The sequence below is a fragment of the Python bivittatus genome, unplaced genomic scaffold (assembly GCF_059951505.1).
Source record: "Python bivittatus isolate LINGU-HERP-01145 unplaced genomic scaffold, Pbiv_v1 ctg000700_np1212, whole genome shotgun sequence".
Lineage (NCBI taxonomy): Eukaryota > Metazoa > Chordata > Lepidosauria > Squamata > Pythonidae > Python > Python bivittatus.
Window position 1 is genome coordinate 10,197,530 of NW_028277098.1, and position 12,862 is coordinate 10,210,391.

Here is a 12,862-nt window from a genome sequence, read left to right on the forward strand (position 1 = left end):
TGAAGGCATCTCAACACTGCAAGAGAGATGTGTGGTTTAAAAGGGCTAGGGATGAATTACTGAGAAGACAAGCAGCTCTGGGTCTCCCTCACCTATTCCATCCCTCTTCAGCATGCAGAGAAAAATCTTTCTCCCAACACACTGCACTGAGGAGGTTGTCATCTTTGTCCAACATCATTGCTATTAGTCTTGACAAAAAAGGATCCCCCCCCCCCCGCAAAATAGGAATCTCCACCATGCAATAAACCCCTATGTGGTTTTATTTTTAAGTACATATTATCATGAAAACACAGATTGCACTTGTACTGCATGTTTTCCCATAACATGGTCCTCAAATCATTTAAAAACATGTATGCATGTATGCGTTTATTTATTTAATCAATTTGTATAGCCGTCCATCTCAATAAGTTGCTCTGGGCAGCAACAGTATTAAAAATAAAAACCAAAGCAGTTACAATGACAATGACAAAAATATGAATACATAGCAGCCAAGGAAATATCACAATCATCAATACAACATATTGGGGATGTGCAGTACTTTGGATCCAAAGGCAAAAATGTATTTGTGAGCAAAAATGAAGTTCATGTTACTCCTAAAAGCAGCCTTGCCTTTTGCTGCAGCTGCTGTGCGATCCCAGGAAAAGATTTGATTGTTTCAGAGTTCAAGGCAGATGACGTGTGTATCCCAAAGCACCTTTTTGCCTGCAAATCTGAAGTGCTCATAATCCTAGCATATATAACTTTCCTTTTTAGAAGTTACATGGAAACAATACAGGTTGTCCTCGTTTAGCGAGTACAATTGGGACTGGCAACTTGGTCATTAAGCAAAATGGTCACTAAGTGAAACTGCAACTGTGCTTATGATCTTACTTCAGCTTTCCTTTGCGTTACAGACCTGCAAAGGTCATAAATGCAAGGATTGTTCATACAATTACTTTTATATCACCATTGTAACTGTGAATGGCCACTAAACAAGGCAGTCACTAAACGAGGACTACCTGTAACCTTGAAGTGCTGCCTGTATTAAATGCTGCTTAATGTTATTTTGGCAATCTACTTAAAAGTCTCTCAGTCTGGTAAGCTGGATGTGATTACTTAAAATATGCATTTATTTTATCTACCTACATAGATACATTCCCATCACATTATTCCATTTCTCAGTAAATATGTAATGCAGAATGGAAGTAAGAAACAGTAAACCAAAGAAATTAAAAGTATGAGATAAGAATGCTTCTTCCAAAATGTTCTCACTTCAGTTTCATCACAAATCAGATTTACTATAGGCTCCTTGTTTGGCCCTCTTCTCCCACTATCAAAACACTTTTTATCTCCATCAAGATCACTCCCAGCCTCTTTTAATCTTAACCATTAACCTTTCCCTCTTTGACTATATTCTTCACAACTATCTTTGTGTAGCTATCTAGATTATACAATATCTTTTTCTCAGTAGTCATTCTCTTATATACATTTTTTTTTCTCATTCACAGCCTCTTTGTTTAATTTTACTAAGCATTCTTTTCCTGCCTCCAATTAGGCGTAACTCAACGTGTTTTGGTGGCACTCTGTGATATAATTCTTTTTGCTCTGTTCCAAGCAGCTACCACTTCTTTTCTTCCACATTCCTTTCATGATGTTGGGAGATTAATTTACCTGTAATACATTTTCATTTTCTTTACGGTATGCAACTCCTACTTTATCTTCCTGATCATTTTACCCTTAATTCTTTCCTTTTCTTCCTTATCTGCTTTTTCCAAACATCTACTCTTGACATCAGCAAAATATGTATGTAAGATCCATATGTTTTATATGTTCAGTTGACATTGTTATTTGTGGTTGATGCCTAATTTCCTTCTGTCTCTTTGGTTTAAGTCTCTATGAAAGGCCTGTACACCAAAATTTAATAACACAAATAAAATTTTTTAAAAAGCAAAATATGATCAGAACCTATCCTTCACTAATTTTTTCAGTCTTTTATCATACACAATCAATTAGTTCATCCTTGCAGAAAGCTTGTAGATATATATTAATTTCTTTCCCACATGTTTATATGAATAAATGTATACTTAAACCATGTTTTGAAACAGACAAAACTGTTTAAAGCTGATACTTACCTGTCAGCATTCTTCTTCATTTATTTCAATACAAATAATTAAACAGAATAATGTGACTATATCTTGGCTCCAATATAGTGATGATCTGGATTTTACAATTGTGGATAAGGTTAGGTAAAGTAAGGTAAGGTAAAGTAAGGAATGGTAAGAATTGATTAATGAATGGTAAGACCAATATACACAACTGTTTCTTTTCAGATTGTGCCTCAAGAACTGCCCGCCCAATGATCTGGAATGTGCCTTGAGCCCTTACGCCTTGGAATACAAACTTGTATCTCTCCCATTTGGGATTGCTGCCAATCAGGATTTAATCCGATTAGTTGCCTACACTGAAGATGGAGTGATGCATCCGAGGACCACTTTCCTTATGGTGAATGAGGACACAACTGTCCCTTTTTCACTCCGAGATGAGAACTTGAAAGGAGTGGTGTACACCACGAGGCCTCTGCAAGAGCCAGAGACATATCGGATAAGAGTCAGAGCTCTGTCTTACAACACTGAGGGAGCCATTGAATATCAGACCACTTTCATAGTCTATATAGCTGTGTCTGCTTATCCTTACTAAGAAAAGCACTGCCAAAAATAATCACAGTATGTTAACCACATGCATACATGCCGCTGGGTGTCACACTTCCAGAATGACTGCCTCGTCTTTAAACAGTTGCAGACTGTGCAACCTGAGGAGAAAATGGTGCTATGCTTCTTCTTTCTGGCTGCCAATCTTGTTGCAATAATTTCATCTTGACAAAAATAACCATAGTCCATGAATCCTTGGAATCTTACCACATGCTTTATTTATTACACTGGAGCAGTCACCTCCCAAAGATTGTTCTGCCGACTCTTTGGAACTAGCAAGATTTAGTAATTAGGCAATAATGTAGCGCTAAAAGAATGACATGTAAGGATGTTTTTATTTTTTCCCCCCACATGAAAACAAAATAATTGTTCCTGGTATGAAAATAAGCATGGTATATTTTTTACAAAATAACAAGAAATATTTGCATAATCACAATTGTATTTATTTAACACTTGGTGGAAACAGTACCTTTCCTGGATATAACACTAAGGTAAGATAGTACTTGGTCATAATTAAAATATAGTTTTAAGAAAAGCAGAACAGGTCACGAGAATCCCGTAGAGTTGATTGCACATATGCACAGCAGCAAACTGGCTAGCTTCCTCAGTACAAGCAAATTGTAGCCAATTCTGCTCTCCAATGATATACCTATGGATACATCTGTCATGTTACTTTTTCAAATGCATACTGCAATAAAACCCTAATGTGGAAAAGATAATTGCCTTCCTGCTCATCCCAAAATGAGTTTGGGGGGCTTTTGGAGTCCTCAGTGGGAATATTCAAAGAAGTCTTGCAAAACATGGTCTTCCTCATCTCCAATGGATGGGTGGAGGGTGGGGGGCTTAACTTGAGAATGGGGAAGCAATTGTTCGGGCAAAGAGTTAATTAAGATTTAATTTAAAATCTTAACCCAGACTTTTAGTACTTATAAAAATGCCACATATTTGCTTTCCTCTAACATGAACTTTATGTTAAAAACCTTTATTTTTATTTGATATGTTTTAATTCAATATTTCATTGTTTCTAATTACGTTCTAATTTACCCTCACCCCGCTCCCTGTCCTTTTGTGCACAGTTTCTGGCTACTTTATATGGTGCACAAGCTAGGAACAAGGGCTGGCTTTTATATCGGTTACTTAGAACAGGAAATTTGGTGAACTGTGCAAAGAAGATAATTCAACTTTCTTCTTCAAGGGATGACTTAAACTTAAAATTATATGAAAACTTGCTTAACCCAAATACCAAGTTTGGTTAAAAATGTGTTAGATGTCAAAACACTGTATAAGGTGGTAATAAACTCTGGAAGTAATGTTTGCCAAGATGTATTCTATTTTTATGAAACTATATGTATATTTAAGTTTGCTTGTATGTGTTCTCTATGCAGTGTAAGGGCTTTTTTTCCAAAAGAAAAAAGAAAAGAAAAACAAGTGTTTTACCAAAGAATGTTTACACAGTGGTACTAACCAAATAAAACTTTACTTTCTTTTTTCTTTTTACTATTAAATATGGCAAGATTGTTATATACTGTTTATTATTCAATGTTTCCTAAGTGTTTCATTCTCTAGATTAGTGCTGCCATGAGAATTCCAAAAGTGATTACCAAATTGTGATTTTTTTATTGTTCGAGAAATGGGGAAAGTGTTAATTATATTTGTTGTTGTTCAGTCGTTAAGTCGTGTCCGACTCTTCGTGTCCCCATGAACCATATCGCGCCAGGCCTTCCTGTCCTTCACTGCCTCCCTGAGTTTAATTATATAAGTATAAACTAATCATATGAATTATATTGAATTAAAATTAAAGTATAAATTATTTTAAGATTAAATACAAAAGAAGTCCAGTCAAATTTAGGTTTTGGTTTAGTGCCACTACTCCATGTCTCTTGTGTTGGAAGTGCTGGTGAGTAAACTATTTACGTGTGCATTTTCATGTAAGTTCTCTGCAAACCCTTAGATTTTCTCCTGAATACAGTTGTGTAAATCTTGTCCACTATAACAAATGATGAATGTCACAATTTTGAATGGTGCTTCTGAGAGATAGGAAAAGAACAAAATCTTTCACTGCAGAAATATGGACTGCTGATATTATATAGGCAGTCATGTTGCCATCACACTAAGGCAGAGAGGGAGTGTACTACAAAAAGAACCCGACAAATACTTTCAAGTACTTTCAAGTATTTGTTTCAAATAACACTTGATCTGTTTATAAATTGCAGTCTCTTAGTATTGGTAGTTGCTTTGTGTAACATGGAAGAATAGAAAGGGAGACTTTTTAAATTGCACTATAATTTATTCTTTGAAAAAGGGAAGTGGGGACCCATCCTACACCAATGCTGGAACATTTTTTCTATGTGAGCTACCAGCAGTCATTTTGTTTGCAGCAGCATAGACATATGTTTAATGATAACAACAACAACGAGACAAGCTACATAACAGCAATGCTTTCCAGTGAAAATGATTGATAAGTGGGGGATATAGAAAGGGTTGCCCTCATCTCAACCAGAGCCCCATTTGCTATGGGTGGGGTAGCAAACACAACAAGAATCTTTGCCATCTATGCATAGATGACACATGGGAAGGAGGAATGCTCTTTTCCAAAGCTGCAGCTTAGAATGCGTCAAGTGCATTTCTGCCCCATTAGAGATGCAATGTTTTGTTTGTTTAGTTACTGAGGTTACACAGTGCTACAGTTTCTAATGAACTCAGTTTCTAATGAGTGACATACATCTGCAGGGAGTGCATTGACTCCCAGTACTGCATGCATCTCTCAAAGATGACATCACTCTGAAAGTCTTGACCGGGAGTCTTGGTGACTGCTTTGCAGTTTGACACCTGGCATGACAGGTGTGGTGTGTGGACCAGATCATAAGAAGATGTTCTCCCCTACAATCTGGCTGTACTGACCTGCTAGGTCCAAGAGTCTTACAGGTTTTGTTCCTGGATTTCATGTAGGTTGTCACAATTAATACGTACAGTTGAATTCCTTCTTGTTTATTTTTTTCTGTGACTCGGGTCACAGAGTCCTGGTTCATCTCATGAATCTCTTCATTGGTATAAAGTCTGACATGATAGCTAGCTTCCACATTATCCCATGTTTTGCCTTGATTCTACTGAGACTTGGACAAGTGGCAGACCTGTATGGATATCAAGTGGGAATTTTGGGCACCCCATTCTGACATAGGGATGTGTGAGGATTTTGCTCAGGAGGAGGCCATTTCCCTCTATTACTTCCTGTCTGCTCCAGTCATACTTGGAGAACAGGGCATGCTAGCTTTGGGCTTTGTTCCACGGTATCTGGAATATTCTTAGAACCATAGCACCACTACCTAGGGAGCAACAGCAAGTACATTTTTTTTGCCTGAATAACTTGCTTTTATGGGGGTGGGGGAGGTGTTAGACATTAAAACTGCTGCATGCTTGGGCAGTTTAGCTTTTGCTCTGTGGGAATAGAAAGGTGAAGTGGTTGGTCTTGTCCTACATAGAGCGATCACCTGGGATGATCATTCCCAGGTCAGACTGGCAGCCACTGCTGCCCTTCCCAGAGAATATATATTCAGCGGCTGCAGGAATTTTGGCAGTACATTTCAAAATCACGATCACAGCTTTTTCAGCCACTCTCCCTTCAAACCTTTGTTGGTGGGATAGGAAAATGAAACATTGCAATTGACTGGATTTGGAGTTTGGAGAACGTGAGTTACCATGTGTGTATGGAGTTAATTTAACTCTGAATAAAAATGGATCTTTTTGGGCCTAAAATTAATCTCCTTGCAGTTCATTGCCTGGGTCAGTTGACTGAAACCGTCCCATGATTCTGTCAAGCATGTTTTCTGCATGCTCTGTTAGAGGGTGATAAAAATGCATTGAATTATTAATAATAATTTGCATCCTAAGGGATCCCTGCCTTCCTTTGTATCGTTTTATAGCCATACTATTAGGTTAGCACAAGCGGTAAACATGCATCACAATGGTTATTTCTTGATACATACCTAGTACCTATTTATCAACTGTGGGATATATTTTTAATACAGAAGCAGGGTAGCATTTAGTTATTTATTTATTTTTCAAATTTATATATGCCACCCATCTCACTATACAAGTGCATCAGTGTAGTTACCATTTAAATTGTAAGTTTTAACTCCTTTTTCTGACCTTCAGAAGCCAATTTATAAAGTGATGACTTGACTCTACATTATGATACACTGTTTTTCCAGTTGGGTCCAGCCTATGTCATGTTAGCTCATTGCAACATGTAACACAGGCATGTCCAGGACAAACACGCCTCATTCAGACAGTTTTCAGCAGCAAGACTCCACCAGCATGATGCGGTGATATCACACTGTATTGTAGGGAAAAGAGCGCTTAGTTGAAGCAGGGAAAAATGTTAAGTCATAGACACAGACTGTTGCCAGTGGCTGAGTAAGGGCAATTGAGTATTAGAAGTCCAAGAAATAGAATTCATTTCTGCATTTCTCTGTGGCTCCTATCCCAGTTGTCAGAATGGAATATTCAGTCCACCTTCCCTTATGCTCTCAGAACAGAGAGATACACATTTACATTATATCAGTACAGGATTTTACTTGTTTGTAGTTGTGTTTGCTATGAGAAATGTATATTTCAGGTGCAGTGATAACTAATATATTCCCATTGTAAGATGCCTTGCATACTTTAGAGAAAGCTGAGGCATAAATAGTTTCTAAGTCTCACATAGTAAAGGGGAAAGAGGTGTTAGATACTGAAAAGAAATGGAAAACAGATGTGCTGCAAAAGGAGGGAGTAGCAAAACCACTTCCTCTGCCTGATCCCACTACTTTTTCAGTACATATGGCAATGAGTATAAGAAACCTGGGAGCTTTGAAAGAGGCAGCAGGCAAGTGGGGAGAGAGTTCTGACAGATGGCTTAACCCATCAATCACAGCACTGCCAGGATTGTGGATGGTTTTCCTGCCAGCTGATGATGTTGGAAAGGTAGCAAGCCATTGGGATTGGCAATGGGAATAGGCAAATCTGCCTATTTAGTTGTCTGCTGACTCACAGACAGGTGGAGAACACTTTTAACTAAGGCATGGAGAAGAGCTCAATCCAGTAATGGATTCAGCCTTCCACTAGACAGCTTTCTAGAGCACCCAAGAATTTGTAACTTGAGTACATATAAAATAGAATAAGAGGGCCCAACCAGGCTGCACTGTTGTGGGTATTTTTTAATTGGAGAAATAAAACTCCCTGTGTTTTCAGTTCCTTGTGGTCTTGAAATAAAGAGTTAACTTAATGATGCATTTGACATTTCAGAGTGGCTGTTAGCAATATCTCACTATCATAAAGAGACCTGGATCATAATACAATAATTTAACCTCAAAAGAGCAACCTGCCCATCCATAGATGGCCTTCCACAGAAGAAAGTTGTATACCTCTGACTTAAACCAAAAGAGCATCCCTTCCAGAAAAGGAAAATGATATTATTATGGTTGGTTGCACAGTCAGTCAGATGTTTAGACTGGATTTGGCATTTTTATCTACCTATCGAGACCTTCCCAAGGACCTGGGATAGGCAGATGTTGTTTGATGGTGTTAAAGGTATCATTGCAGGATGGAAGCTGGTCCAAGTAAAGCTGCCTTTTGCAATTCACAGATGGTGATTTTGTCAATGCTGACGGCATACTATTATTTCTTATAATGCTTAAGTTAAGCATTAACTTAACTTAAAAAAGCACTTTTTTTTTCCAGAGTTGTCCACAAACTACTATTGAAACTGGTAAGAAAAATTTGAGGTCAACTGGCAAATCCTGATCCTTTAACTCTTGATCATCAATGTAGTATAAATACCTGAATAGTATTAAAATGACTGAGTGCTGAGTGTTGTACTGAGATAAGGATTAGGGATCCAATGAAATAATGTTAGTAGATTTTATTGTTGGCAGATGGGTTGCTGACCTGCAGGATAAAGAGGCAGATGGATGCTCTGAGTTTGTGGAATTTTTGCAACTGGTAGGAAGAACAGGACTTTTGGAACTGGAACAGCCTTAGGACTTCCGGTAGGGACAATGGAGGCTTAGTCATTTGTCCATGAGAGGGGAGATAGCACTGCAGATGGATCAGTGGCTGGCAGTAAGTGCTAGCTGCCCGACTTGCTCTGAATCAAGGAGGAAGCAAGGAAATCAACTCATATGGTCTCTGGATGGCTGTTCCCCAGAAGCTAATCATGGAGATGGAAGGTTCTGCAAATGGCTTTCGAGTCGAGCGGCCGGGAGGTGGGGGATCCATCTTTGTTCGAAGCTGTGGTGCAGCCTTTTTATGAACACTACAGCTGACCAAACCTGATTTCTAAACACTGTGGAATATAATTATTTTGTAATTTAAGAGAGATCTTCTTTTGCAACAGATAAGTAATTCTCTTAGAATTCTCAGAATTGTACACATATACATGCCTGCGTATATATTATCCGTATATACATCAGTATATATTAAGAGTTTCTTTTCCTGATAGACAGCATTTCCCAAAATGTGCACCAGGGCATGCTAGTATGCCATCAGAGAACTGCTTGCATGTCACAGGAGAAGAAAGCCTGAGCATAAAACACCCAATCATGAAAGGGATGGTTTATTTATTACATGTATATCTAGCATTTCCTCTAAGAAGCTTGAATGAGCCCATCTGGTCTTCTGCAGTCTGCCATCTGCCCCTCCCATGATCCTCTATCATATCCCTTTCCTGGAGGTGGAGAATGAGCATTTCAGTGACCACTTATGTTTGCTTGTCTGAGACAATGGATGAGAAGATTGCTCTCCTCATCCACTGCCCTTTGTGCACAGAAACAAACCAGACTGGCAATTGCATCTGACTTCAGCATTAGTGATGGGACAAATTTCTCTTCCATCTAAAGAGAAGGTTGGGGAGGTTTTGGAGGAATGGGGGCTGCTGGTCTCCAAAATATGCCATCAGAGAAAGTTGATTTTCTCATTTGTAAGGTTGTCTTCAATTCTAGTCCTACATATTAACTATGGCACAACACTGTATATACACTGCCTGGATCTTTGCCTGTTAGATTCTGGTGTGAATATCTAGTGCTGCCACATCTTTACATTGGGTGCAGTTGGATCATTGAGTACTTCTGGTGAAGAATATCCAGCACAATGAACATGTGATGATATTAATTTGCTGAAGGTACCTACTTACAATTTTGAACTATGGAAGTTCTTGGCTGTCTTTTAAAAAAATTAAATGTGCCTCATCACTGAATAAAAAAGTCTCAGTTCCTGATATTATCTTATGGCCTTTGTTACAGCATTCTTGCTTTCGATATTATGCAAAACACCTTGCTGATTCTATTGTTTTTTGGTTTTGTTTTAAATCAGCACATGCCAAAAACAACTTTTTTTGTTTTAAGATCCATTCTTTTTAATTCTCCAAATTGTACAATGCCATAATTTCTTGTGTAGAATTAGGTGGATTGCTTTATATATTTTTATTTTATTTTGTTGATTTCTGGGGGTGTTTGTATTTTAATAGGGGTAACTATGAACCACTGAGAATATATTCAAATGCAGTGGGTATAAATCCAATAAATCAGTAAACAGATGCCTAGGCCTAACTAGATAGCTTTTCTTCTTGTAGGGGATGAAGGAGGGAGGAATAATTGCTTTTAGTGGACATACCATATCTGGCTGCAAAAATCTAGACAACTGCTAGATGGTAGCAAAGGGTTATTATCCAACTGTACTTCCTTTACTTGAATATTTTTACAGCTCAGATCTGTAACAATCTGGTCTGCAGAGAAGTTCATCTATGTTGCTTTTCCAAATCTTGAACTGAGTTCAGGCTACATTACGGAAAGCTCCAAATCTTTTGATTTTTCTGCCTGTAAGTTGTAGAAGTAAGTTTTTTCTAGTTTTGAAAAAAACTTCTTCAGTTTGCCTTCTGGGAAATGGATGCTTTGTGGTTGGTCAGGTGCTCCATGGCAGCCATTTTGTAAGAGTGCACTCAAAATTCCAAAGTGCCACCTATCCTTGGGTTAGGGATATAAATGGTAACAAATACATTTTGAATAAATAACTTGACACTTTCTTATTTTATTTGTTTCTCCAGCTGCTGTATACATTTTAAAATATTCTCTACATTAAATGCAAAGGATTGTTTACCTCTCCTCTACTCATTCTGTGTTGACTTGAATGGGAGGCAGCATGAGGCATTTTCACAAGACCAAATTGGATCTCATTGCCAAAGCTCTAGGCACTAGGATTGAGACCGTATTGGGCAATAAATGAATAGCCCAATCTGAAGAGGAAAATGTGAGATTCTTCTTAAATAAGCATCCTGGCTTTAGATGAAAAAGAAAAACATAGTGATGAAAGCATTAGCTCAAATTGAACTCTACTGCCTTCAATGACACTTTTATTTGCTTCAATAAATTGCCCAACTACTTTTAATTTGGCACAATATTTTCATAGCGGTCAAAAATGTTTTCCTTCAGATCTTATGACATTGTCACAACATGCCTGATTGCTTAACATTCCTTTCAATTCATCAATGCTCAAAGTACAACACATTAAGGTAATTATTAATTTATGACAAGGTAATTCCAAACATAATTATTATTTTTAGTAGTACTAAAAAGACCACGCTTCCTTTATTTGTAGATACAAAGAGTGGCTGACTAGCTAAGGGCAGATCCACACTTTCTTCTTGGTCCCTCACTGCTTCCTGAGTGCAGGAACGGATGACATCATCTTCCTCCCACTCGCAGCCCATTGCAAATGCACTTGTGCCCATATTTTCCAGCTTTAATTCAAAATTTCTCTCTTAAGCCCTTCACAGCAGAGACTCTAGCTCTTCAATCTGTTCTAGTGGCAGCCCCAACTCTGACTGGCTATACTGGCATGTCCCCTTCCTTCCAGCAGCTGATTGCTGCCCTAGGCAGCCATTTTGTCCTGCGTTACCAAGCTGCTATATTCTCTGCTGGTTAGCATTTGCTAGTTTTTTATTATCTTGTGATCAATCCAACAATGCCCTGTTCAGTCAGTGAACTATCCTCAACCCAAGAAGATCATGTTCCATTTAACTCTTACATACTCTTACAGAATGGGCACTCTTTCTGTATCTGTCTAGGCTGAGGGGAATATGCTCCCCTTGTTTTCTCATGCCCTGACCTGAACCATCTTCAAGTTGTAACATAGGAATGTTGTTATTTTATTTTCATGAAGCTGAATTGTCAGTTCTTCCTTGCTCCCATGGACGTTTCCATGAATGTACAGATGTGATGGAATGGCATGGGACTGGAAGGGGGGTAAAGAACGTGATCTCATCTCCAGAGCAACGCACTGGAGATAAGAGGCGAAAGCTGACGCACCCCTAACATTCCAGGAGATAGTGAATTCCTGTTCCTGGGAACTGCTGGCCAGTCTGAGAAGATTCTGTAAACAAGCACTAGCTAATAAACCTTGCTGATTGAACCTGCACGGTCTCCAGGAGTTCCTTGGGCTAGGCCTGACATCAGAGGAACATAGGAGTGAAAGAACAAGCTGTTTCCTATTGTATTGTTGAAGGCTTTCACGGCCGGCATACGATGGCTGGTGTGGGTCTTCCGGGCTGTGTGGCCGTGTTCTGGAAGTTTTGTTTCCTAATGTTTCGCCAGCACCTGTGACCGGTATCTTCAGAGTGCAGGAGCACAGACAGGAGCAGTTCTCTCTGTGCCCAGGGTGATGTGGCCCTTTTGTGGGTATTTATAGAGATCTGAGGGGGGAAGGGGGACTTGGGGGGGTGGGGGGTGGGGGGGCTTGGGTTACTGAGTGGCTGCTTGTTTTGGTGTCAGAACCTGTGTGTATCTTCCTGGGGATTAGGAGGGATTCCCCCCAGATCTCTATAAATACCCACAAAAGGGCCACATCACCCTGGGCACAGAGAGAACTGCTCCTGTCTGTGCTCCTGCACTCTGAAGATGCCGGTCACAGGTGCTGGCGAAACATTAGGAAACAAAACTTCCAGAACACGGCCACACAGCCCGGAAGACCCACACCAGCCATGTTTCCTATTGCTTTGATTATTGTAGCATTAGAGCTGTGGTGGTGGCATAAAGTGATGGAGGGGAAACATCTGAATTAGTGTTAAAGGAGACACAGGAGGTACGAATGCACACATGCAAGCAGAGGAAAGACATATGAGCTAGTGAGGAGGGAACAATCCCTAA

At 39.1% G+C, this 12,862-nt stretch overlaps 1 protein-coding gene across 10 annotated transcripts in view; it reads left to right on the top strand.

Annotated features, from left to right (window-relative positions):
• HMCN1 (hemicentin 1) overlaps positions 1-4,355 on the top strand; it is a 329,972-nt gene extending 325,617 nt beyond the window's left edge. For all 10 annotated transcript variants that reach the window (XM_088153961.1, XM_088153962.1, XM_088153963.1 and 7 more), the window contains one exon: positions 2,310-4,355. In XM_088153961.1, the coding sequence (XP_088010087.1) occupies positions 2,310-2,676 (367 nt within the window). In that variant the 3' untranslated portion in view covers positions 2,677-4,355. The remainder of the gene's footprint in view (positions 1-2,309) is intronic.
• The last annotated feature ends 8,507 nt before the right edge of the window (positions 4,356-12,862 follow it).